The 27743-nt window shown below is 46.3% G+C and overlaps 2 protein-coding genes across 2 annotated transcripts in view; one reads left to right on the top strand and one right to left on the bottom strand.

Annotated features, from left to right (window-relative positions):
- The window catches only part of CUNH7orf50 (chromosome unknown C7orf50 homolog), a 146431-nt gene that overhangs the window by 25771 nt on the left and 92917 nt on the right, over window positions 1–27743 (top strand). The window lies entirely within an intron of this gene.
- Gper1 (G protein-coupled estrogen receptor 1) lies at window positions 16882–21127 on the bottom strand. The gene is made up of 2 exons (XM_004629589.2): window positions 20918–21127; window positions 16882–19042 (listed from the first exon to the last, which is right to left on the bottom strand). The coding sequence occupies exon 2, from the start codon at window positions 18794–18796 to the stop codon at window positions 17669–17671; it is 1128 nt and encodes a 375-aa protein (XP_004629646.1). The 5' UTR covers window positions 18797–19042; window positions 20918–21127; the 3' UTR covers window positions 16882–17668.

Below are 27743 nucleotides of genomic sequence, written 5' to 3'. Positions count from 1 at the left end.
CTATTTTCTATTTCAGCCATTCTCACCTTGGTGCTCACATTTTTAAGAGAACAGCTCCTAGTGTCCTAGGATTAGGAGAGGCAGAATTAAAGCTGTTGCTTTTCCAGGCTTTGGTGATAGGTACTCTTGTTTTGTTCAGTTCTAGAAACTGCCCATGTGGCCCTGTTTGGGATGTTTTCCTGCCCTCGTATAGGAACTTGCTACTGTGTTCACAAATAAGAGGGGCTTTATGTCCCCTCCCTATATGACATCCTTGTCTCCTTCACGAGCTTTCAAGGTGACCATTTTTGCCACTCTGGGTCACTGAGAGTGCAGGGTGTGAGTGGACCAACCCTCCTGCAGTCTTCACCAGCTCCTGCACACGCATGTGACCCTCAGTCTCCTCGGCCTGTCTGTGCGACCTGAAGAGCTGTGGAAGAGCTGGAACCTGCCCAGCTTTCCTTCCGCTGCCATGGAAATCTGACAGTTCCTGGTCTGGGCCAAAGAAAACAGGATCCGCTCCCCTCCCCCAGAGCACAGCTGCACTCCTGTCGATATCCACTGCTTTAATTGGGGCCACGGTCATCCGGGGAGATGTTTGTGAGCTCTGCTTCCTTGTGGCCAGCAGAAAATAACTCAGCAAATATAATTTGAAAAAATAATGTTTGTTGTTTTTCCTGAGTTGTGCATGATCAATGTAAAAAACATTAGAAAATACAGAAAAATGTGCAGAGGAGGCCAGGAACCCTAGTTTCACTACCCAGAGCGAGCACTACAGTGAATACTCTGAAGTGTGCTCTACTCGCCCTCCTACAGTGGCAAAGAGGAGAGCACATGTTGCCCCTCAGCCCTGGGTGTGATGTGTGACAGAGACAGGCTGCTTTCATTTCCTTTGCTTCCAAAAGTGGTCATCTTCCATATGCGTACTGATGAGTTGTTTTTCTGTTTGAATTACCATATTGGTTTGAAAGCATGTATCATATATGAAGGTCTCTTTGTCCTTTATTTATTTATTTATTTATAAATAAATGTGTTTAGTACAGGATCTACAGGGTCTGAATAAACAGATCGGACTTGTAGTGATCCTTCCTGTTTTTCAGCTTCCCAAGCACTGGGATTACAGGCTTAGGTCACCAACCCAGTCTCAATCGCCATCTCGGTGTGCCCCAGGGATGGGGCTGGCATGGCTGGCCAGGAATGAACCCCGGCCCAAGACCCAGGCCCAGTGCCCACCCTGTACCACTTATTCTTCCCGCAAGTTGCTGCATCCCAAACATAGGAGGTGCTGGAATCTGGAGATGTCTCAGTTGCATTAGAAGTACAACTTCCCTGCCAGAGGGACTTAGCACAGAAGTCACCATTCATGGCCATTTTGCAGGGGAAGCCTGTCTGCAGACTGGGCTTTCTGCTCAAAGCCTGAGCTTTCTGTTTCTGAGACCTCAGGGTCTAGTTGTGTCATGCCAGGGGCAGAGGAGCAGGGAGACAAGGTGCACACTTCTGTGCACACTGTAGGCCCTCCCATGGCTCCAGCATGGTATGTTGTTAACTTTATTGTCAAGGGCACAAGGAGGTCCCCTTGCAGGAGGTAAGGAGGCAGTGGTCGCTTAGTAGACAGAGATGACTTAGTAAGCATCTGTGTCAAAAATCTCCTCAGCTAAGAGGTGCAGTAGCAGTTGGAATCTAAAAGCTGGTTCTGACTCACGGGGGGAGCCTGGCTAGGAGAGGTGGTGGCCCTCAACTGTGCTCCCGGTGACTGTGTAGTCATTCAGTCCTCTTAGTTCTCACCCCTGGGAGCCATCGTTACTGTGCACAGGGCTGTTGCGGGCCAATCAAATGGGGCTCAGGATGTGTTAGACTGTGAGTTCAAAGCAGATAAGTTATCCAGTGGGGCCCAACAGAAAAGGCCTGGTGTGGGCAAGTAGACTGGGCTCCTAGGGGGGGTCTCTGGTTCATCATTTTCAGCCCACTGGGATCAGGATCACTGGGATGGTCTTAATTCTTTTATAAGATTAAACCATTAAAGTAGTAAATATGTGCTCATTATAAAGGTTCAAATAATACAAATACAGTATAGAGAATTTCTTCAGCAGGGTAGATCTGCTTCAAACATAAAGATCCTTGGATAATTGTAACAATAGAATTATTTAGCATAATAGTTCAAAAGCAAGAAATAAAGAGACTTAAAGCAGACTGGTAAGTGACACCAAACGTCGCCTTGAGGACACCCAAAGTGGGCTCTCCAGAGAGGCTAGAGTTTAGGATGGGCCTGGCTTGGGGAATGTTCCCACCTGGAAACCCTACACCTCTTGTCTTTAATTATAGGACCCTGGCTGCAAGCCCAGACCTTACCTGAAGATCAAGAGGCATTCTGTGAGTCATTCCCAAGTTAGTGCTGTTTGTGTCACTACTAGTCCTACATTGCCAACAGCCCTGTAATGGAAGCACTGTGGTTAGGAAGTGAACACAGAAACTAGTGTAAGCCATATAGACATGCAGACCAACCCACCCCCTCTTGCTAAGGGCTCACTTGGAGGTATCTCTACCTCAGAAAAGCACTGGGCCCAGCAGGAAGAGAGGTTAGGGACATCAATAGGTAAACTGACAAGAGTTCACACAAAAAATTGTGAATTCTGAAAAAATTTGTAATAGGTTTAAAGTACTCACAGGAATAAAGGAAAGCCCTCCCTCACATGATATGTAAATAGATAGAGTAGGAAAGAAAAAGAGATGTGGGAAGTAAAATATGGTCATGGAGTCAGAAACCCAAGAAGATGAGGTGAATAGCAGGTGAGACAGAGCCAGGGAGTGCTGAAGAAGCTGAAAGGTGGCTGTAAGGAAATGACAGTCGTGGGCACTGTGACATGGACATGGAGACTATGCAGGAGAAGGTGGAAAGGTGAGGTAGGAGATATAACCTCTGTTCAGTATAACAGAACCAGCAGAACAAATGAAAGGCAGTGTTTCAAGGAAAAATTGCTAAGACTTGAGAACAGTGAAAGGCTTGAAGAAATATCCAGTCCCAAATAGGCTGAGTAAAAGTTCACATGCAGACACACTGAAGGAAAGGGAAGAACATCAAGAAGAAAGTCATTTCTAGAAGCTGCCTGGACAGAGAGGCCAGACCACTAGGAGGAAAGGGGAGGAGGCAGCTGCATGACGTCCACCTGGTACCTGAGCTCAGGGCCTACGACACTGCCTTCCATGAAGAAGGACCTAGGTAGGGGCAGCCTTCTCCAGAGCAGATGCCCAGGAGAAAGCCATGGGCTCCTCTGCCTTCAAATGGAAGTTGGGTGAGGGGATACCTTAGCTTCTCTGTGGTGTTTCTACAAATCATGGCAAACTGACAGCTAAGTGGTAGGAGTGTATAGTATGAAGGGCCCATTCTGATGATGGGAATATTCTAGAAATTCTCAGGTATCTTGAGGTTCTGAGCTCAGTTTTCTTCATGTCATTTTTATAGTAGAAACCAAACCAAACTGACTCTGCCCCCCGAAAAGAGTCTTTGTGTCTTTTCCCATGAGAATTCTACATAGCACATCATGGAAATCAAATGATTTCAAGCTGAATATGATGGCACACACTTGTAATCCCAGCTATTCAGGAGGCTGGGCAGAAGGGTCACAAGTTCTAGCTCAGCCAGGGCAACATAGCACGATCTTGTCTCAGAAAGAACTTGGGATGTAACTCAGTGCTCCCTGAATTCACAGTATTGCCGCCACCACCATCAATCAATCAAAGGCCTCAAGAATAATTGGTTCCCTTACCAGACAGCATTATAAACAGTGTCTGAGGTGGCAGAGAGCCTAGCGCTAGGACAGTTTATGTCATCTTGAGGGCCTGATGCATGGGTGCACAGGGTTTGGTAGCTATGTTATCTTTGCTCTCTGCCACCAATGGGATCCAGGGAAGGAACTGCCCCCAAACTAGGGTGGAATCAGAGCATTGTTAAGGTAGGTCCACTGTGGGACTCAGCCCCCTCTTCCTCCATGTTGAGGGTAGGTGCTGCTGGAGAGGATGGGAGGTGAGCAGGAGACTGCTCTTGCAGTTTTAATTCTCTGAAAAGCAGAGAAGCCGCCGCCGATTTCACTGGGCTGAAGTGAGAATGAAGATAGTTTGCGTCAGAAAAGTTGTGCACAGTTCCTGGTATCTGTGCAGCAGGCTCTTGGGAAATAGTCCTTCTCTTAGTTTTCTGTGGATGGGACTGTATTTCGTAGCCCCTAAAGGGCTGTGTCCATGAGAGACCATTACTAGGCTCTATCACTTTCCTAGCAGGCCAGGCATGAGGTCATGTGGCAAGCAGAGTAAAGTATTTCTTAGTGGCTGTGCCCATAAGCCACCTAGACCTCACCTGCTTTACCCTTGGGTCTTTCCCTCCCTCCCCAGAACCACCCCTTCTGGACAGATACCACACATGCTTGGCAACCTGGAAGGACTGGCCCTCAGCTGTGGAGTGCAGTGGGGTATGCTTCTTGCTCTGCTCACTTTGCCTTCAGTGGAAGGCCTCTGCTTTCCCTTCCTGCCTGGTGTATGTTGTGGCCAGTCTTCTTGTCACACACTCACTTGGGACAGCCACCCTCCTGCCAGAAAAGCAGTGACTTGTGTGGCAGAGCAGGTGTCACCAGGAGCACACAAGAGCTCTGAGCCCTTGGCTCTGGTCTGATCCTTGCCTCCTTCCCCTCTCCCTTGTCTCACTGCCCCTCATCCTATGCAGCAGTTCTGCGCAGGCCTGGAATGCAGTGTGGGCTCAGCTTGTTTTCTGGATTTCCATACTGCTGTGGTCTGCAGTGCTCTCCAATATAGTCACACATTTGAACCTGGCAAAGAACCCACTTGCCTGTCTCCCTACTATGAGGTCACAGATGCAACCCAGGCTTTACTATGTGCTGGGCAGGCTGTGGCCAGGTAACATCCAGGACTTGAATCTCAGCTTGTCAGGCATAAGGTGGCAGCCCCAGTCATGTCCAAGGATGGAAACAAAGTATATGTAACATATCCTTGGAAATGCTGTGCCCTTCCCAGCTAATGAATGAATTAATTAATGTATTTACTTATTTTTGGTGGAACCAGGGATTGAACTCAGACCTTTGCACTTGCCAGGGAAGCGCTTATTCTACTGAGCCATCTCCCTGACATCCCCCAGCTAATGAATTTAGGTGGGAATAAATAGCATCAAAGTAATTAAAAAGGAAGATTTAAAAAGAATAGGTGACCCCAATCTACTCTCTCTGCTCACCTCTCCCTCTTTGTCTTGTATATGGACATATCTTTTGACACAGTTGAACTCAACATAGGTTTGATTTACAAGTTGTCATTTTTAGCATTTAATTGTCATTATTATTATTATTGTCATTACTGCTACTACTAGTAGTACTTTATTTTTTGGTATATGCTAGAGTCTCTGTTGCCCAGGCTGACCTTAAATTCCTCAGCTCCAGAAATGTGCCTGTCTCAGCCACTTGTGATACTGCCACTGCTCTAGCTTAACATTCTTAAATTTTAAAAATTAAACCGTGTTATTGTAAAATACATGGAAAAGTTTAGAAAGAAAGGCATGATACAAAATATTAATTTTTCCAAGCATTTTAAAGGTATGGCTGACATTCAAGTTTCTTGCACCCTTTGTTGCTGTGGTTTGGGGGTGGTAACAGCCTGATTCTCGGTGCTGGACTTTCTGCCAACTTTGAGACTGAACCATACCTCAGTGCCCAAGGTGGCATCAGCTAGCTGGGTCTTGAGATATCTGTGCGCGTAGCCAGGCACAGCAGACCAGGACTCCATCTCCAGCCCAGTCCCTGCTTCTGATGCTGCTTTGCTTCTTGGGTTGTGTCCTATGGTCATTCTCTCAAAATTGGAGAGCATGGTATGAATTTGATATTTCAACCTAAATGATGTTTTGTTCGAGACATACTGCAGATGTGTTTGTGATTCATGCACGCTCCTTCTCAGGTAGCTTTGCCCGGGCTGTGATGTTTTCTTTGTACTGCTTAATGGTTTCCTTCCACAAGATTGCGCACATCAACAGAATGGAAGACGTCCCTGTGCAGGGCTTCCTGGCTTGACTCATTGATGAAATTATTTTCATCTCCTGATTGCTTGAGGAAGCCTTTTGATTTCTTGGTGTCAGGGAGGTGTAAGTGACACTGCCACCTCTGGTGGGGAGCTCACTCCATTCACAAGTCCTTGGTGCTGTCAGGAGTATTGGCACCAGCCTGTCACTCCGCCTGCTCAGAGGGCCCCTCTAGTTTAGGTCTGAGATTCCAGAGTGGACAGATTAGGCTGTATATCTGTGCAGTCATTTCAGAATTATTCTGGTAATGCCATGGAAAGATTTCCCAGGGTGGAGTATCCACAGCTGGGAAAACAGTCGTTGCTTTGAAGATGTTTTCCCAGGCACAGGATGCACATCTCCTGCTGTTCAGAGCACGAACAGTATCTAGTGTGGCTTACAGTGTTTCTGGAGCATTCCATGGTGGTGCATGGCCTTTTCTTGGGACAGGCTGCATCATCCCCCGTCAGGGGCACACTCTTAGCAACCTGAAGGATGGTGCTTCGATTTGCCCAAGCACCTGAGCACAGTTGGGAGGATGCAAGGATGGATGTGTTTGGCCTCTCGGGGCTGTTGCTTCCGACAGAGAGGGTACTCTCACTGTTAACAGTACTGTATGGAAGACCTGGCTATGAGAATCAATGCTGAGACTCAGGCTTCTGTGCTTACTGTCCCATTGGCTCAAGTGTGTGGTCTTCACCTTCTTGGGTGCCCTATCAGACTAATAGCCCCAACACAGGCCTGTGGCCTGTTGGAAGTGTGAGACAGTGACCAGGTCCTGTGTGATAGCACAGACTGTCCTGCCCACTGCTTTATGGTGTGACCAGGAACAAGGGATATGCCAGGATGGGTTGCTCCTTGCTTATTCCTAAGGCCCCATTTCACAGGCCTTCAGCAGGACTGAGATCTGTCCATGGCCTGAGGCTGGGGAATGCTTCTCCCAGTGGCTGTAGGATTCTCATCTGTGTGGGAAGACATCCATCTACCTCTCAGAGAGGGAACCCATGTCACCCAGGAAGGATCTGTGGATGATGGTGATGGTGATGATGATGATGACCTGTGTGTGTTTGTGTGTGTGTGTGTGTGTGCGCGCGCGCGTGTGTGTGTGTGCATTCATATTTGCCTATGCACAGTCGGGCCTGGGGATATCCTCACGCTAGGTGGTTATCCCATGCCTGGGCAGGCTGAATATCCCTGGCCTAAGAGCCAGCAGAGTCCCACTGTGCCAGGACCTAGCCTGCTAAAGCCCAGCACTGGTACCACTATAGATCTGTGCTCAAGCTGCCTTTTGGATCTCAAGATGACTGTTCCATCTCAGTCCCCTCTGTGTATGTCGCCAGCATGTCTGAAGAGGGAGTGTGGGTCTGTAATGAGGCACAAAGGTTAGATATTCCCATGCATATAAATTGAGTTTCTGTGTAGTTACCATTTAGTAAGAAATCTAATATGTGGCATTTTCTTTCTTCCTGGCCCTGCACTCTTACTCAAGATAAACAGCCACAAGTGCCACCACTTTATCCAAACAAGTGATTTGAAAATTGGAACTGTCCCGAGGCTTACACAGCCTCATGGAACTTCATTTTTAAAAAGAAAATAGAACTTTGTTAAAGACAACAAACAAATTGCCTTTCACTCAGCAGAGCAACACTGGCACTGGCTTGAGTGAGGGGCTCCCCTGCTAGGGGTCTGGTGGGTGGTTCCATAGAGGCACAGGCCCAAAGAGGGCCATGCAGCTCAGCTAGGTCTGTAGGAGAAACAGCAGGCCTTCCTTACAGGATGACTAGGTTGTAAAAAATTCAGCCTTATAAGAAAGACTATAAGTAATGATGAATATTTTGTTTGTGTGTGTGTTTAATACAGGGCTTCGCTATGCAGTTCAGACTTGTAGTGATCCTCCTGCATCAGCCTCCCTAGTGTTGGGATTACAGTTATGCACCAGCATGCCCAGTTCTGTCATAATATGCAGTACTGGGGATCAAATTTGGGACCTTGCGCTTACCAGGCAGGCACTTATACTTCTGAGCTATCTCCTCAGCCTATTGATGAATATTAGTTATATAAATAAATGTTTTATTTTTAAAAAATTTTATTTATTTATTTGTTTATTTGTGTGTGTGTGTGTGTGTGTGTGTGTGTGGCCAGCTCAGCCCACCAGGGAGGCGGGGCTGGCTGGCATGTGGTGCTGGGGGATCGAACTGTGGTCCCTGTGCTTTGCTAAGCTTGTTCTAAGTAGGTGCTTGAGACCACTGAGCCATCTCACCAGCCCTAGTTATATAAATAATTGGTTTTGTTGTGTCATTTTCATATGTGCATAGAATGTGGGTCAGCCAAATAGCTCAACAGACTAAAGTGCCTGCTTAGGCAAAGCACAGCTGCTCTGGTACCTCAATAAAAGTGGGTATGCAGGTGTTTGTTTTCTTGAGTCTGTAGTCAGAAGTGGCATAGATAGATCATATGGTAGCTCTGTTTTTAGTTTCTGAGGCACTTCAATATTATTTTCTATATTAGTTATACTAGTTTACATGCCCAACAACAGTATATAAAGGTTCCTTTTTCCACACATCCTCATCAGCATTTTTTATTTTTTTGTTTTTATGATAATAGGTGTTCTGTCTGGAGTGAAAGGAATCTCAATGCAGTTTTGCTTTGCATTTCACTGATGGTTGCAGATATTGAGTGTTTTTTTCACATATTTGTTGGCTCTTTGTACTTCTTTTAAGAATTACCTGCTTATATCATTTCCCCTTTTTTTTTGTTGGCTAAGTGATTCTTTTGTTTTTTAACTTCTTAGCCTAGTGCTATGGTACATAACCATAATCCCAGCACTTTGAGAGGCTGGGTGGGGCAGGAGGATTTTAAGTTTGAGCCCAGACTATGCAATTTCACGATTTAGCAAGAATTTTATGGCAGTACTTTGTGCAGTGGAGGCCGGAATAGAGGACCATGTTCTGGACAGTTGCCCCGAAGGCCCTGGCACTCACCTCTGCATTTCAAGCTTGCTTCTAGTAATTGGCATGGGGATTTCCATCCTTTGAGGTTTTCTGTCCCTTTTGTATGTTGGTATATGAGTGGTGTCCATACAGCATTCAGTGGGCATGGCTGCTCTGGTGTGTCTGGGCAAAGCCTAGGGTCCCAGAGCCTGCTGGAGTGGAGCTGGTGTGTTGCCAGAGACCCACTTGAGCCTCTCTGGGAGAGGGCTCTCCATGGAGATGACATTTGACCACTGCTGCCTGAGCTTGAGCAGAGCAGGAGTTGAGGCAGCCTGCCCTGACCTCCTTCATTCCTGGAGTATGGACATTTTGAATCAGCAAAAGAGAATGCTGTGTTGTTTGTAAAGACTAATGATCTGGGGGCCAGGGAGATGGCTCAGTGGAATAAGCACTTCCCTGGCAAGCGCAAGGGCCTGAGTTCAATCCCCGGTTCCGGAAAAAAACAAAACAAAAAAATGATCTGTGTGGACATTGTCCACCTCCTTCCTTCATTGTCACTTCCCTGAGGTGGCCTTATGTTCCCTTGTGGACCATGGCCCTTGCTTCTGTTCTTATAGACAGTATGAGGAGATGCCAAGGTCTAGAGGCCTGTGTGGCCACAGTGGTCTCTTGAGCCAATGCTCAGAACTCACAGAAGTGTGGCACCATCTACATTTTTGGGTGTAGGGGGAAACACAGAGAAAGCTAGAAATAGGTGGCATTTCATAAGCTATCCTGGTGACATTCTGCATGGAGGGGAGAGACAAGGAGGAAGAAACAGGAACTGCGTGGGAAGTCACCCACTGGATTGTGCAGTTCTCCCCCAAGAGCCTCCTGTCAGCTGTGCTGGTGCTGAGAGCTGGCTCCAGTGGTGGCTGGGACCGTGCCAGGACCCACAGCTGATGGCTTGTGATAAGATTTGGGTTGCTTCTACCCTGGTGTTAAGGCATAGAAACACAGTCATATCGGTGTGCCTTTGTTCTGTCTTCCTTTGGCTTCTAAGACCCTTGTTCACAGGCGGAGTCCCCACCTACCAGACAATGGCAGTGGTCAGATTAGTTCCACAGCTGACGTCTTTCTGACAGCCAATGTGGGTGTGTGTACTCGCCTATTGGTGCGTCTCTGTGTCCACTTGGAGTCCTCTTGGAAGACTACGGGCTCTTAGGTAGCCCTTCTATACTACTGTCTAGGCAACACTGACAGCCAAACTTGCTGTGGGGCCCTTGTCTTCTCACCCAGGGGGACCTCCTACTCTGCTTAGCACTCATCCCCACAAAACGTGCTGTTGTTTGTGCCCCCCAACTTCCCTTGTAGGAGCTGCAGTCTGTGCTTGTGAGCAAGATGCACTCAGAAAGAATCTTTTACCTTGAGAACTCTTAAGTGGAGACCAGGATACTGAGGGGCCCCTTGGGGAATGGGACTCTTTTTTTTTTTTTTTTTTTTTTTTTTAGGGAAGGGTCTACAGGGTGTTCAAGGTCTCACTACTAGATCTGGACTCGTAGTGATCTTCCTGTTTACAACCTCTCAAGTGCTGGGATTAAATTTTTTTTTTTAATTGAGAAAATAAGTATATATTTAGAATTAGCCAGCTGGACTCAGTTAGTTGATCCCAATTTCGTTGGCAACATTCAATGCATCATAATCAGGAGCCAGTCGAACATATGTTCTCTTCTCTTCATCAGGACTGATTAGGACATTGACCTTGGCAATATCGATGTCATAGAGCTTCTTTACAGCTTGTTTGATTTGGTGCTTATGGGTTTTGACATCCACAATGAACATGAGTGTGTTATTGTCCTCAATCTTTTTCATGGCTGACTCTGTGGTCAGGAAAAACTTGATGATGGCATAGTGGTCAAGCTTGTTTCTCCTGGGGGCACTCTTCCAAGGATATTTCGGCTGCCCTCCAGAGCCTCAATGTCTTGGTACGGCGAAAGGTGGGTGACGTTCGTATCTTCTTATTTTTGTGGCTGTGGGTGCCTTTCAGCACGGCCTTCTTGGCCTTCAAAGGTTTTGCTTTGGCTTTAGCTTTGGGAGGGGCAGGGACTTCCTTTTTACCTTCAGCGTCATCTTGGTAAAAAGCTTCTCTCAACCAGGAATGGGAATCTTGGGCAAGGTAGCTAACAGTTAGGGACAACCCCCAGTCCTCCCCAGCAGAGTCAACCCTCCCAAGGGCTCAGAAGGCAAAATGCTAATAAGATCTGGACTAAAGGTCTCCAGTGACCTCTCTTCTCTTTAGCCATTTGATGAGTGGTGAGAGAAGGGAGCTGTTCTCCCCAGGTCTTTGCAGTAACTCTTGGCAAGATCAGGCAGAAACCCTACATGACCATCTCTTCCCTGATCTGAGAGAAAAGGCAAATGTTCAGGCATCTGCAGCTGCCCCACACCACATCTTTGGTCTCTGTGACTCTTGTTTCCCAAAGTTCTGAGTACATGTTCCTGGGAAAATGTCTGAGAACAGCACAGCTCAGAGTAAGTGGCTGACCCGTTCCTTCCTGTATGTGGCAGTTGCCGCTGCATGTGTGAGAACCCATGCTGGGTCTGTCTGGCTGAGAGTCCCAGCTCACTAGGCAGCTCCCAGTGTTCATGAGCCATCCCAGAGAATGATTTACTATGTTCAGTTTTAATTTCTACTAAAGTTCTTTCCTGTATTTTTAATTTCAAAGCATATCAAAAGGCACCCCAGATAATTAGTTTCCCACTGTGGAAAAGAAAATAAAGCTTGAATTACCAGGCAGTAAGTAAGAAGAGAAAATTTTAATTAGAAGCCCTATAGTAAGTGTTGGAGGATAACTCTTAGGACTCCAGGTGACTAAGCTGCCCCCTTTCCAGGAAGCGCTCAGGGGCTGGTTGCCCTCTGGGATCTGAGAGAGGACCACCATCAAAATAGAGGTGATGCCGAGGTGCTGGGCCACCCTGCAGAGACTAGGGGCATCTGAGAGGCTGTTGCTGGTGTTCACAGTATGATGTTATTGAGACGGAAGGCACACAGCACAGACTCACCTTTCTTCATGTATGCTTCAGTGATGTCATTGTTCACAGAGCTGCATAGCTGTGGCCTCTACCTGCTGTTGGAACACTCCACCCACTCTCCTTCCAGCCCTGTAGCTTCTGCCTGCCTCCTTAGACTTCACATAGTGCCTGGCTTTGTGTGCCTGATTTCTTCCACTGAACGTGTTTTCAAAACATCATGTGGTAGTGTGTGTCAGTGCTATGCTCCCTTTTATAGCTGAGTGACATTTGGTGTATGGTCTGCTGAATGTTTGCATCTGATTGACAGTTCATTTATGTATTAGCTGTTGTGAAGAGTGCTGCTGTGAACATCTGTAAACACTTGAACACCTGTTTTCAATTCTTTAAGTCCACTAAAGAAGTAGGTATTTTTAGTACTTGACCCATTGCTTCAGTGGTTGTTGGCTCGCTTGAGCTTAGGTTCTATTTTCTCTCGTGTCTTCCAAGTGTATGAGGGTAAGTTGCATCTGGGAGTAGTGACACATACCTGTGATCTTAGATACTCAGAGGCTGAGGCAGGAGGATTACAAGTTTGAAGCTAGCCTTTGCAACTCAAGGAGACCTTGTCTCAAAATAAAATTAAAAAAGGGCTAAAGTATAGCTCAGTATTAGAAGGCCCCTTAATTCAAGCCACAGGACCACAAAAAAAAAAAAAAAAGAGGCATCTGCAGATATCATATCTTTTACCCCTGACTAATGGGTATTTCCTAAGACTAATAGCATTATTTTGCTTAACAGAACACAGTTATCAGTTTCAGAAAACAGAATATTAATAGGATCCTTTAATTTACTTAGTCATTGTAAGTTTGTTCACTGACCCCATAGAACCCTCTTTTTTTCCATTGCACTTGCAGTCCAGCCTCAGCCTCCTGAGTGGCACATATCATAGTCATGTGCCACTATACCTGGCTCATGATATCCTTTATATTTTTTTCTACATTAGGTCATCCCATCTAGAATCTGCATTGAATTTTTTGCCCCTCTTTTTTCTCCTGAATTTGGAGGAGTTGCTCCAGCATTGTGTTTCATGCAGTTGAAGCCCCACACCCCTTACTAGGTTTAAACCCAGGCTTTTCATACTAAGCTACATCCCCCACCCCTTTTTGAGACAGGGTCTCCCAGAGTGACTGATTTCCCCAAACTGGTTTGAATTTGTGATCCTCTTGCCACAACCTCCCAGAGTATTGGGCGTATAGGCATGCACAGCCATACCTAGTAGTCTTTGGCTTATTTTGGTGCACATTGGCTTTCTGTCTGTTGCTGAAGTTTTCTGGTGTTTGCTTCTGATGAGACTTGGACATGTGTCCTTACACAAGTGCACAAGAGGTATCCTGTCCTTCTTGGTGCCCTTCTGGACTTCTCGTGGCAATGTTGGTGTCCCTACTTGGTCCAGGGCCATCTTGTCTCTGGGAGATAAGGTAGGCTCTGCAAGTGTCCTGACGTCAGCCCCCTCTGGGGCCCTTGTCTGTACCTTCTCACAGTGCAAGCTGTAGGGAACAACCTTCAAAACATCCTCCTCTACCAGCCAGTGTACATATTCTCATTTATTCCTCTGTTTCTTACTGCATTGTATTTTATTATTTACATTATATTTACTATTGGAATGAACTCATGTGTTCTTATTTTTAAAATAGTTTATAATTATTTTCTCTTTTTCATTATTCTGATGCTCAGATTATTCCAGATTTGGCCTGGGGAATCTGTTGAACTATTTCTTATGTCCTCTGGATGTGGCCTGTCATCTTCTCAAAATTTCTCACCTGCAGACCCACACATTCCAGGCACAGCTGGTACCTCCCAGCTCTGTGGAGACCAGAGTTGGTGCCCAGCATCTGGGTAGACAGAGCAGAGATTGTGAGCAGCTGTGCATATTGTGCACACATAGACATACATGCCCAGCACACATGCATGTGTGTGTATGTGTGTTCACAGGTACAGTCTTACTTTAGAAGTCTTGGGTTTAGACTGATCCCTTTCCACTGATTCCTGCTGTGCTCTCTTTGTTACTAGATTGGGTCTGAAGTGGTCCCTGAAGCTGAAATACGAACCAACCCATGCTTTTTGTAGAATAAATTTGCAGGATTGCTGACTCATATGAAAGACCCAGTTTTTAGGACTAGCCAGGAAGAGGCATAGGAAGGGTTTTATTAGGCAGAAATTAAAAGATTCACACTCAGTACAGGACCTCAAGGGTAAGAGGGACACATTATGAGCCAGAACTGGATATGTTTATAGGGTCTTGGAGGCATGTTGGGGAAATCTAGGCTGTGTGACCCTACCATCTATCAGGTTACTGGTCTGCTAGGCTGTATCAGAATACAAGCTGTTTCTGTGTGTCTGAAATTGAGATTTGCTGCTTTCTTGAGGCTGGAGGAAGCACATTTAAGGTGAAAAGAACAAGTCTGGAGCCCAATTTACATGCTCTGTTTTTAAGACCTTTAGGAATTATTTAAGTGAAGTTTCTAGAAGAGAAAAAGGCCTGACTAACTATTGTGTGCTGAAGCCATAGGGAGTGTTTCTTTGTTTTTTTAAGTGTAAGGAACAAGAGGCAGAGACTAACTGAGACCACTAAACTTGTACAAAGGCATGGTGGCCTGGTGTTGCCTTGTGCTTGGGTGTAGGCAGAGGGAAAATAGGCCCACTGTAGGGGACAAAGAGAAGTGGGCCATCTTTATAGGGATTGAAAGAAGGTGAAGGACTTAGGCAGGAGGGTCTTAATAAACCTCAGGGGTTAGAGTTCTCTGGCTGTTTCGCACCTCAGTGAGCAGAATCCTCCAGGTGTCTGGTGTACATTTTTAGGTATCTCCAAATATCTGGGGACCTGCAAGATTCCTTGTCCTATCTTATCTCTTTGATATCCTGTGTTTGCCCATGACAGCCTCAGTACTAATCTCAGGCTAAGAACAATGCCTGTGCTGGCAAACAGGTCAGGGGCTGGGAGAGTAGGGTCTGATTTGAGCCTTACATTAAGTGCAATTCTAAAATCCAGATTTTTTGTCCCCCCCCACCCTTTTTTTCCCTGCCTATTTTTAAGTTTTTTAAATTCTACCTTACCCCTACCTGTGATGGCTGTCCTTCAGCCCTGAGCACCCTGGAGTTGTACACCTTGCAGAAGGCAGCCTCCTGAAGGGCACTGGCCAGTAAGGCTTAGGAAACAGGAGTCACCATTCTTCACTGGGGTCAGGGGCTGGGGGACACCATCTGGAGAGTTGGAGCACAGAATGTTGAAACTGTAGTCAGTACTAACCAAGTAATTTTCATGTGCTTAAGAGTTACTACTCTCCAGTCTTCCTAGGACTTAAACAGCTTAGTTTAAGGGAGAGAGTTGTGTTACCAGGAAACAACAAAGCAATTAAAACGCCTTGATTTTATCTTGTGGTGTTCCTGCCAAAAATAATTAAGTTAGCTTCAGCTCCCAGACAAATGCCCGCAGAAGGCTGGGCAGGCTGTGCCCAGAGCCCCGTGAGGCCTGCCACCTCAGCTCTGCCTGTCTGCCAGGCACGAGCTCTGGGGCCTCAGGGCAAAAGAGATTCCAGAGGGTTCCGCCTTGTGTCCAGCCCCCAGAGGGTCTCATTCTGTAAATGGGGCCTCTGCCTGCACCTGACCACCTAGCCAACCATCCACTGGCCTCAGAGCAGCTCTGCTTTCATTTCCGAAGGCTTGTAGCACTCACTTTCCAGGTTAGTAGGGCTGCTCTGTCTTGCCTGAAACCCTACCACCACCACCCGTTAACCTGTTTGAGGACAACCTAGTGGTCAAGAGCCTCATCCAGCATGGGAAGGACAGTGGTGTGGTGAGGAGCAGCCTCTAAGGTGTAATGCCCCAGTGTGCTGTGAGGACTAGAGGACACACAGTGGCTCTAGGGGCTAGTTTGTAGCAAAAGAATGTGTCCCTGTTTTTGCATCTCCAGTTGGGTCTGGCAGACGCAATCCCTCAGTCCTTTAGGGGAGAACTCCACTTTGCCTTTCCTGTATGGCCAGCCTTGTAATACAGTTTAGAAAAGAGAAGGCAGTGACCTTGGCTGACCTCTTTGTGCCCAGGGCTGTGTGGCTCTCTGTGATTCCTAGATGGGTGCTTTTGCTTGTTAGATCCCAGTTGCCCTGTGTTATGGATGAAGGAGTATGGGCTTGAGAACCAGAAAAATCAAGGTTTCTGGCAGAACCACTTACCAGCTAAGGTTTTGGACAGTCACAGCCTCAATTTATTCTAAGTGATATGCATGGTATCTGCCTTGGAGGATTGGTAAGAGAACCACACACTAAATAGTTCTTTGTCTTATTCCTCATCTGCCTTACTCCAGCTCCCTGTCAAAGCTAAAACTTAGAAACATCAGGTCTCCAATCTCTGCTTGCCTGGAATACCTGTGTGACCCTCTTTCAAAATGGGTATGAAGGGCACATGGAGGTGGATATTTTTCATGTGGTTGGATGCTCATGGTGGGGGCCAGGCTTGCTGTCTTCCTATCTTTGAGATGGAGGGCCGCCTGGCACCAACACTGAGGTCAGAAAGGGAACTTGCTTCAAGTGTATTCCTGTCAGAATCTGTCAGGTTTACAGCCAAGTCTAGTAAAGTGAGTTTGGTGCCAAGGATACCACACCCAGTGGCAGGCTACAACCTGTGAAACCTCCTGGAAGTACTAGGTTCTATCCAGCTGGCCCCAGAGAGTGGCATGAGAGCTTTGTGAGGCTGTAGGCATATTTTCCTTTGTGAGAAAGGAGCAATTCTGGTACTGTGACTCTTTGTGAAGGCCCTTCCCCTTGGTCCTCATCTCACCCCACCTGGGCAGCTGCTTTTTAGAAGAATCAGCACATGATTTCATTTAACTGATAAACACTGCACACTACTAGCAGTTTTTTTCTTTACATTTTAATGAGAACTATTTATATCGTCATCATTGTCCCCACTGTTACATTGGTAATGGCAAATTCTTCAGTGTACATGCAGAATGTCATGTTGGCTTCAGTCTCATCCCATACTCTGGGAATTGCAGAGACTGTTGTAAACAATATAGCAATGAGGTGGGCATCTTCGGGTGGGCAGACTGATGGAGCAGGCATTCTGCTAAAGGAGGGCCTTCCCAGCTCAGCACCCAGGTTTACCTGGCTGATATTTGAGGGTTGGCTAGAAGCAGTGCTGCAGCACTCAAAGAGATAATGCTGGGCTGTGTGCAAGAGGAACACTTCTTCCTTTTCCTCTTCAGCTTAGGATATACAAGTTACCACACGTGTAATGAATTACATTCACACTGTGGGAAACATCCAGTGTAGATCACTAGGCATATTCTGTCTCTAGACTTTATTTCCCTCCAGAGCCACTGATAATGTTGCAGGATTACCTTTTAATGAAGTGCTCACACAGGGATCACCCTCTTCCTTTTGGCTGCTGTTGGTCAAGAGCAGAATCATTTTTCACTGGGGAAACAGTGTATGCAGAGACAGCTGAGCTACAAGCCGTTCCTATGCCCTTTGAGACCAGAGCTCTCCAACCTGCAGTCTTGAGTGCTTAGTCCCTTGCAAGTCTATGAGCAGGACAAGGCCAGGGAGGAGTAGAGCAGGATTTGCCCAGCAGGTGTGACTCACCACAGGATGGAGGTATGGGAGTGTGATGCAACCATGCCTCCTGCTCATCTTGGCAAAATACATGCTCTTTCCAGCAAGGCTCCTCACACAGCACTGCTGAACTTGGTGTCTGACTGCTCATTGCTGTCTGGGATAACTGCCTTCAAGGCTGCATGGCAGAAGCGGTTCAGGGCTGGTAGGTTTGTCTTCTGTTCAACATATAGCCTCAGCTTGTCTCTGAAGGTCTCCCCAAGGAAGCTATAGATGAGAGGGTTCAGGCAGCTGTTGGAGAAAGCTGCAAGGTTGACAATGTGGCCTGTCAGGGGGTAGGCATGACGGAAGGACTGTTTGCAGGGAGCGTCCCCTGGCTGTGTCCGTTGCAGGAGGTGGACGCTGATGAAGACATTCTCAGGCAGCCAGCAGATGAAGAAGACCAGGACCACAGCAAAGATCATGCGGAGGGCCTTCTGCCGCCGGGGGCGCAGACCTCGGTGCCTGTGAGCCTTGATGAGGACCCGAACGATGAGGGAGTAGCAGAGCCCAATGATGGCAAAAGGGACAATGAACCCCAGGGTTATCTCCAGCCACTGCACTTCCTTGACATCTGCAAAGCAGAAGCAGGCCTCCTCGGTATGCTGCAGGTGGACGGCTGTGAAGGGCACCAGGGTGGCTGAGACAGCGGCCATCCAAATGAGACCACAGCTCAGCCTAGCACGATGCTTTGTGCGGAAAAGGCTAGAGCGCATAGCCTTGGCCAGTGCAACGTACCTGTCGAAGCTCATCCAGGTGAGGAAGAAGACACTGCTGTACATGTTGATCTGCAGGAAGAGAGACATGAAGGTACAGAGCACGGCAATGTCATAGTACTGCTCATCCAGGTTGAACACCTCAATTAGGGAGTCAGCCACCAGGATGAGGTCTGCTGCAGCCAGATTGATGAAGTATAGGTCTGGGATTGTCATCTTTTCACGGAAGCTGATGTTCACCACCAGTATCAGAATATTCCCCACGAAGCCAATGGGGAAGAGAAAGATGGTATAAAGGCAGGAGAGGAAGAGGCCGATGACATACTGCTGGTGCTCGGAGAGGTCACTCGTGTGATTCACCAGGGCAGTGCCAAGCAATAGCTGGGACAGGTTGAGTTCTGAGGAGGTATTGTTGGAGGCTGCTGGCTGTACAGTGCCTAGATCGATCTCCACATCAAGGATGGGGGCTAGGGAGGTCACATCCATGTCTTTACCACACCACTTTCAGGATTTGCCAAAAGGGTCACAGAAATCAGTTTTAAACAGTTTCATCTTTAGAGAGGAAGGTACTTCTCTTTTAACAGAACCAGGCATTTGTATAGCAGGAAATGTTGTTACGGGGAACTGTGTGATGGTTTGGGTTGGTCAGCTGCAGAAGTTGAAGGATTGCGTCTGGTTGGTCTGTGGCAGCATTTTTGGGGCATGGCATCTGTGTTCTCATTGCCTGGGCACCTGAGAGAGCAACAGGACAGGATTAAGGCTTGTAGTCTGGGCCATTCTGGTGGATCCCACAAGCACTAAGGGAAGGCAGCGCTCTTGGCTTTGTGGTCTTGGGGAGATGATGTCCCTGAGCTGAAGTAGAAGTAATGAACATGGAAAATCTGCTTTCTTGGCTCAGGGCTCCTGGAGTTGCCTGGTTTAAGTTGAAGACAGCTATGACTCATCCCCTGAAGCAGTGGGTAACAGTCAGTTAGCAGGAATAGGGAATAGCTTGCACACTGGGCATGGGAACCTTAGGAAAACTACTGTTTGTCAGCACAGGAAATAAAATTTATTTCAACCACTGTTGGGAGAAGAAATAGCATGGGAAGGGAAAAACCCAGCTTTTCTGGGTAGTAGACTCACAAAATCTGGTAGAAACAGAGCAATCTCTTAGCATAAAGTAGGCAAAGTAAATTTAGATTTTTGTGTAATACTAGTACCAAGTGTAGTTGCCTGGAGTAACACTTTTTCATAGTGTGGAATGAAAAACAGAGTAAGGAATAGAAACAGCAAGAAATAATGTTAGCTGGGCATAATGGTGCATGCCTATAATCCCAGGTGGTTAGAGACAGAGGCAGGAGGATCGCTTGAGGCTAGAAAATTGAGGCCAGCAAGGGCAAGACAGAGAGCTCATTTCAAAAAAGAAGGGAGAGATAACGAAGGGGAGAAAAAAAGTTAAAAATTGTAGTCAGTGTTTTAACAAACTACTGTAATACATAATATATTTTAAGCTGGTGTGGTAGTATACACCTATAATCCCAGGTACTTGAGAGGATGAGGTAGGAGGATCATAACTTCCAGACCAACCTGGATAACAGTGAAATCCCGCCTTAGATAAAACTCCAACATAAGAAAAAACATGAAATATTTTTGTAATGCTGTTTTAACCTAGAAACTGGGTAAAGGAAATCTCCTTCAGTGTTTGTTTGCAATGGGGAGAAGCCATGGACATGGGGCTCCTAGTTGCCTGCGGCACTGGCTGTATCCTGAGTTCTCTGTGGCATAGCCAGGGTTCTTAGCATGTCGGCAGTCTCTGGAGGCACTGGGTTCTCACAGCTGGGGTGGCTGCTGGCATCTAGTAGATGAGGCTGGTGATGCTGGCTGGAGGGTCTCATTTTTACCCTTTGAGGTCATTAGGAATCTTTTTGAAATGGTACAAGGGCAGACTAGTAATTTATTGACCTCTCAAAAATACTGTTTAAAAAAATAAGAAGGAAAAAGGAAGGAAGCCAGCTGTTCTGAAGGTGTTTTATCACCTGTGCCGGGCTGGGACTATAGGCTTGATCATATTGACTGCTTTGTGTTCTTTTTTGTTTTCTAATTTGAGCATTGTAACATGTCATTGTTCTTAGCATCTGTCTATGAGGATGAAGGCCTCTGTATTGAATAGCTTTTTAAAAACTGCCCAGCCTCTAGCTTGCTCTTTGAATGTTGGAACCCTGGAGCATCTTAGGCTATAGCACAGGGCTGGTTCCAGGTGAACAGACCCCAAGAACTTAAAAATATAAAGATGTACATGGAGTAGTTTGGTATCATTTGTTTTGTCTCCTGTTTGTCTTTACCTAGGAAAAGGATGGGTTGAGTGTACCACCCAAGCACCCTGGGTTGGCAGAAGTGCTGTACCACAGTACAAGGCAGAGCCTCAAGTGAGACACATTCAGGCTTGAACAGAGCTGGCAGAATGGTAGACTAGATAAAAAGCACAGTCCGTGCTGCAGCTACCCTGGGTTCCCATTTGGAGGGTGGGAACCTGAGCTGCTCTCCCAAGAGCACATCCTGTCATTTCAACCATAGGGCTGTAGCTGTGGTCAAACCCCAGAGCCCAGGTTGGTGTGCAAGCCTTACCTGAGTCACAGACGGGGCCTCCCTGAGCCATCTGGGATCTGGGAAGACCTTTTTCATGTTCCCCACCTTCGGCAGTTTGCTAGAAGTACACTTGGAATTTGTTTGCAGCGATGAGGTCCTGGACTTGGGACCCTGTAGACAAGGCTGAGCATAGGAGCAGCAGGAGACACAGAGAAGAAAGCCGTGCCAGGGGCGGCTGGTGGAAAGGTTCCCCAGGAAGCCTGTGGCTGTTAGAGGCGCAGTCTGGCCCCCTTGGCGCTGGGCCGGCTTTATAGGCTCCCAGGGCCCTGCTCATTGGGCCTGGCCGCCTCCCTTTAAGGCCAGTGTTAACCATTTTTTTGCTGGCTTCTTTTCTCCCATTCTTTGGCAGTGAGCTTAGTGCCACTAGATACATGGAAGTTTTCAGTGTAGCTCCTTTTCCTCTTTACTTTTTTAAAATTTGAAAAAGTTATAATAGATATTGTTTAAATTTTAAATAATAGCCTAACATCATTTGTTCAAACAAGCTATATTATTTGTTTGACTTTAAACACTGAATTTTATAAGTTAACATAGTAGCATGTAATACATAGAAAATTAAACTGAGCTTCACAATGATATTTGCTGAAAATAACTTAAACCTAAGAAATAGTAGATATTTTGGCAAGAAATTCAGATTCCAAGTTGCTTTGCTGATGTATTGGTTAGTTTTGCTTCCCTTCTGCTCCAGAACTGTTTAATTGTACCTGTTCTTCCAGGTGCTGGTGGTGGGTGGATAAGGCCCCCAACCCCACTGTAGCCACTTCCTTAGGTGTAGACTTCTGCAGGCTTGAGCCTGGCTTCCATTTCAGATATCACTACTGCTTGTTAGATTTTCACTCTCCATTTTGTTGTTTGTTTGTGGTTTTTTTGAGACAGGATTTCACTATGTAGTTCAGATTGGTCTTGAACTCACTGTGTAGCCCTGGCTGGCCTTGATCTTTCAGTGAGCTCAGCCATTGGTCTTGAACTCACTCTGTAGCCCTGGCTGGCCTTGATCTTTCAGTGAGCTCAGCCGCCTGAGGTCTGGAATTGCAGGTGTGTGCTGGTTACCCTGTACTTTGGAGAGAGGTTGACAGGGTCACCCTGGGGTAGAGAGCAGTTCCAGACTTGAGTATTCAGCCCCTGAGACCTCCTATCACCTCAGACCTGAGCTGCTTGGCTGAATTAAATTTTAATTGATATCATTTGTACTTTCTTTCTGGTGTTTTTGTTTACCTTTGTTTTGTTAGTTTTTGGGGGTTGAGTTTTTTTTTGGGGGGTGGTAGTTACTGGGGATTGAACTCGGGGTCTTTACACTGAGCTACATTTCTACCCCTTTTTAAAAGTTTTCAGACAAAAATCTCCTTTTTGCCTTAACTGGGCTCAAACTTCTAATCTTCCTGCTTCAGCCTCCCCGAGTACTGATATAACAGATGTGTACCACAACACCTGGCTTCTTTTACCTTTTGATATTTCAAAGCTGTGAGTTTGGACAGAGTCATCTTATATGTGCTAAGCACAAGCACTGAAGAGTGCTACAGCCCAAGGACAGGTGGGAGTAGCATGCATGTCTGCAGAAGGCTCTCGAAGGCCAGGACAGCAGGTGTCAGCCCAGGATGCAGGCAGTCACTTGTCCCTTGCTGTGCCAAGCTTTGTTTTGTAGTGAACAAATGTGCTTCAAAGCATTCTGTATGATACTGGTTTGAAATAGTTCAGAATTGTATTTTGGGGCTAACATAGATATTTTTAAACAGAATATGGTGTTAAATATTTTATGGAAAACACTAACATTTGGGGTTCTTCCAGCTGTAGAAATTCTGACTTCTATATTAGTTTTTCTTATTTGAGTAACATGATAAAGAGTGGTTTGACCCTTAGATATCTTTTGACCAGCTGCAGAGCCAAGATGATTTCAACATTAAAAATGCCCATGACACCCTTTTGAAAGAAATAAGTCATGAGAAAGTACAGCTTCCTCTTGAATTAAATAAATAAAATAAAAACCCAAGCCTTGAAATAGCCAAAGCATGTCACTTAAAAATAGCCACTCCCTGCTCTCACACACCCACTGCCCAGTGCCTCACTGCCTGTAGGAGAGGTGAAGAGACTGTAGGCCCTACAAGGCTCTGAGTCTTCTGCCCCTTGACCATACCCTTGCTGGTAGGTTTGCACAGCTGGTTGATGCTCTGGCTTTAAGCTCCTGATGCAGGACAGGCCACTACATTTGGAGCACTGAATAGTTCTACTGGAGAACTAGGTGATTAGGCAACTTGTCAGATCACACAGCTGCTTAGTGCAGGGCTGAGCCTAAATGTGTGTGGGGAATCCAGTCCTGTGGCCTCTTTTTCAAGTGAGGATGAGAGGTGTCTTTGGGAAGTTTCTGGAAAGCCTTCTGTCACTTTTAAGCCTGACATTTGATGAGGGCTTCCTCTTGCTGTCCTTCATGATGCTCTGCTTGCTCTGCTTCAGGGATCCCTCTTCAGAGTTGTGGCTGGCTCTGAGCCACTGTTCCCTGCCCTGGAGTGGGACTGAGCCCTCAGGGATGCAGCATGAGAGGTACAACAGGGCAGGCCTGGGACTGGGGCATGTGGCATCTGTCTTCTGGTTGCTGTGCTACATTGTGGTCATGCCATGTTGTTCCATTGTGGAAAGATGTCTTTATGGATTTTCAGAGAAGGTAACATTTTTGTCCATCCCAGGATGGGATAAATGGAAGTGGAAAGAACTGAAAGAGAGTCCAGTTGAATCAGCTTGCATTTCATTAGGTATGCATGCAGCCAGATACTGGATAACACATAGAGAACACCAGTAAGATCATCCTTGGCCAGAAGCCCTGGAAAGAGGCATCCCCAATGCCTTCCTTCACTGCGCATGGGCACAGCCATTTTCTGGGACAGTCTCTCATTCCACCACCTCTACTATACATCTCCTCCTCATCTGCTTCCTATCTTTCCCACTTGCCTGTTCTCTTCAGTGGCATAGGAACTGTCTCCACATCTTGTGGCCCAGGGTCCCCCTCGCTCCTGTGACAACCTGAAGCCCTGAGGCACACTGTTATCATGGTCCAAGCAAGCTCAGTGTTTGTCATGGCCAGAGTCCATCTGTCCAGTTCTTCTGTCCACATTGGCTATGTGATGCTGGCCATTCACTGAGCTGTCTTGAGTCTCAGTGGCCATGTGTAACACAGGGTGTTTGGTCTGTGGTAATGAAACTGGATGGCTCTGTAAGATTGTCCCGTCTTATGGGGGCTTCCCTTCCACCACTGCCACCACTGCCACTCAAGAGGCAGCGACCTGGTTGAGAGCCCCAGAAAATTCCCAGTGACTTGGGCTTTTCTCTGAGCACTAATGAGGGAGGTGGCTTAGTGGTTAGAGGTTCTTGTGGGGTCACATGCACACTTTAGTGAGGAAGTTTAATCTATGTTGGAAACATAGCATGAGGCTTAGAGGAATACTCCTCTGATATTTCTGTTGTCTTATAAGCAGAACCCTCATGCAGAACATTGTATATTTTCTCTGATGAATCAAAATTAGGAGGAGCAGGGAGCTCAGAGGCTGTTCTTATTGTCTCCCACCTTGGTATGACTCTCACAAAGCACTTCTAAACATGTTATCCTCAAGACAACCCAAACTGTTAAGCAAAACAAGCACCAGTCACCCCTTTTCTTTATGAAGAAGAAGACCAGGGCCCAGAGAGTCTGAGACCTGCACAGGTCACACCCAGCAGCAAGTGGCAGGGTAGTGTTGTGTCCTCCTGGGTCTGTGCCCCCTGCCCCCAGTCCTCTGCATCATCTTCCGTTAATTCATCACCTCAGGGCATGTGTTTGTGGAGTTGGCAGCAGCCCTTTGAAGGAGATGAGCATCTGTGTGAAAGGGCCCCAGATACACAGCGGGGGCAGAGGAGTGCACAGCACAGATGCTCTCCTCACCATCCAGGCTGTTTCCGAGAGAAGGTCAAGCTTGGCAGTCTGATTGTGCTGTGCTTTCTGGCATGAGAAGGAATTTATAGTACTCAGGTTGTCCACCCTGTAGCACCAGCAGGGAGCAGTCCTGGTGGCTCCATGGGTGTTGACTTTTTGGACAGCTGGCTCCTTTCTGTGGTTGCTGGGAGCGTCCTGGTCACTTCCTCTTAATTCTTTGAGAGCGATGGCAACCAGAACTGTGTGTGTAGCTCACAGAAGTATGGACAGATGATGCCTTCTTTTTTTTTTTTTCCTTTTTAATTTATGAATTTGATGTGGGGTCTTACTACACAGCTTGGACTCATAGTGATCCTCCTCCCCAGTGCTAGGATTACAGCAGTGCACCACCACACCAAGTTTTGGTGGCCAGCTCAGCAGGCTGTGGCAGGGCCAGCATGACATGCGGTACCGGGGATCAAACCTTGGTCCTTGTGCTTGCCAGGCAGGTGCTTAGACAGCCGGGCTATCTCCCCAGCTCAGATGATGCTTTCAGTACTCTGCTTGGGAAGCATTTTTGGGTGGGAAGTTTGAGAAGAAGCAGCTCCTGACCTGAGACCTTTTCCCAGCCCCACCTTCAGTGACCACTAAGATGTGTTCCTTTGGGAGACCAGATAGGCTTCAGTGATTTACCCCACTTCCATGATCAGTTCTGGTTTTTCTCCTTTGAAATTAAGATTTTGTGCACCTTTTCTTTGTATGAGAGTGTCTGCTTGCTGCTAGAAACACACTTTGAGATGTTTTCTTAGTTTACTGTTGACTGTGGGTCTTTCTCTGGCTCTTTGTCTCTGCTCTGTTCAAACTTTTGTGACATGAAGGGTAAGTGGCCAGGTATAGAAACAGAGGGCTGGAGTCCAGGCAACACTTAGCCCTGCCTGTAGGATTTGCCTCAAGTGTTGTGGCCTGGGTCCTTACAGAGAGGTCCTAGGTAGGATCTGGGGACCCTATGTAGAAGCCAGTGGTAGTATCTGAGGTCCCTATAGAGGGGCTTTCAGTGGGTTTCTGTGATCTCTTGCTGGTCCTCCCACACCCCCAAGCAGAGCACAGGCTCTTTTAATGTTTCATGTTGGGCATCCTTATAAGCCTTTTTAAAAGACAGGATCCTACTGTTTGAGAACTGCCAATGGACATTTTTGTGGTCATGTTTCTAAAATTAGTCCTTTGACCGAATTGCTCAGGAACTCAGTATAGCTGGGGGCTCCAGGCTTGTCCTGTTTCTTTCCCATCCTAGAATCTGTTGTTTCTGCCAGAAGTCTAAACACATGGAGCTTTGCATGACCCTACCTGATTCTGAACTACAAACTGTGGGCATCTGTTCTTGGAGGATACTTAGAGTAGCTGAGAGGCATCCTCTTCTACTTGAGTACCATGAGGTGTCTGACTATGAGCCAGAAGTGTGGACAACAAACATACAGACCTGTGAACCAGAGCTCTGTGTTCCCAGCCACTTGTCTGAGGCTGTCGTTATCCACAGCCTCAGGGATTTGAGGGATTTGAGTAGAACAGGGCTGTCTGGCAAAGCTGACAAAGCCGAGGGGACAGAATTTGGATGTCTGAGAGGCTGAGAAAGTAGTACCTGAAGAAGATAACACCATGGTGAAGAGAGGCGTGGAAATCTGGATGACAGTCTGCTGGGCTCTGTGTCAGGTGAGGACCCACAGACTCAGTCTGAGAGCAGCTAATGGTATGTGTTCCCACTCTCTCCAGCCAGAGTACAAAATCTTTGAACATGTGCACACCAGTTCTGTTTTCAGTTGCTGTAACAAGATACCTAAGGCTAGTTGAGATTAAAAAAACGAAGCTTAATATAGTGGAGGAAAATGTCCTCTCTAATAAATGGTGCTAGGAAAATTGGCTATCCATATGCAGAACATTGACTCTAGGCCCATATCACTCACTGTGCACTAAACTAAAATCAAAATGGATCAGAGATCTAAATGTTAAAACAGAAACACTTAATCTGCTGGACGATAAAATAGGTACAACTGTTAAACACATAGGGATAGGCAAGGACTTGCTGAACCGAACCCCAGTCACACAAGAAATAATACCAAGTATCAACAGATGGGATCATATAAAATTAAAAAGCTGCTGCACAACAAAGAAAACAACCACAGAGTGAAGAGACAACCTGTAGAATGGGAAATTTTTTCTAGCTATTCCTTAGACAGAGTACAAATATCTAGATTTTATATATAGTTGGGTGCACTGGTATTTGTTGCATATATACTTATGATTGTTATCGCTCCTTCTTGGATTGTTTACTTTATAAGGACATAGTGACCTTCTTTGTCTCTCTTAATCAGTTTTGTCTTGAAATTCACTTTGCAAATAGAATAGCTACCCCTGCTTTTTCTGATTTCCTGTTGCATAGAGTATTGTTTTCCATCCTTTGACTCTCATTCTGTTAATTTATTTTTGAAGCAAATGTGTTTCATGTATGCAGCATATTGTTAGATCTTGTTTCTTTGTCTGTTCTGCTAGTCTGTGTCTTTTGGTCAGTTGAGACTGTTAACATTGAGGGTTATAACTGATATGTATTGCTTTATCCTTGTCATATTATTTTCCTTGTGTTGGCTCCCTCCCTTTTTTCTCCCCTCGCTTTGTTTATTTGCTTTGACTGGTGGATTCCTTCTGTTGGGGTTCTGGGGGTTGTACTTCTTATTTTTTGTTGTTGTTTTGGTTCCAGGGGTTGAATTCAGGACCTTGCTTTTGCCAGGCAGGTGCTTAAGCCACTGAGTTATCTCCTCATCCCTGTACTCCTTGTTATCTCTTATTTTTTTTTTAAACTTTATTTGCTTTCTGTCCGTCATAATTACATGTACTTTTCTTTTTTTTTTTTAAAGTTTATTTATTTATTTATTTATT

This window comes from Octodon degus, unplaced genomic scaffold (assembly GCF_000260255.1).
Source record: "Octodon degus isolate 3935 unplaced genomic scaffold, OctDeg1.0 scaffold00031, whole genome shotgun sequence".
NCBI classification, from domain to species: domain Eukaryota; kingdom Metazoa; phylum Chordata; class Mammalia; order Rodentia; family Octodontidae; genus Octodon; species Octodon degus.
The sequence above is the reverse complement of the archived record's forward strand: the minus strand, read 5'-3'. Positions and strand labels throughout refer to the sequence as shown.

What these genes read in the sequence shown, in the direction of transcription:
- Gper1 (XM_004629589.2), bottom strand. Translation starts at nt 18,796, where the DNA reads ATGGATGTGACCTCCCTAGCCCCCATCCTTGATGTGGAGATCGATCTA.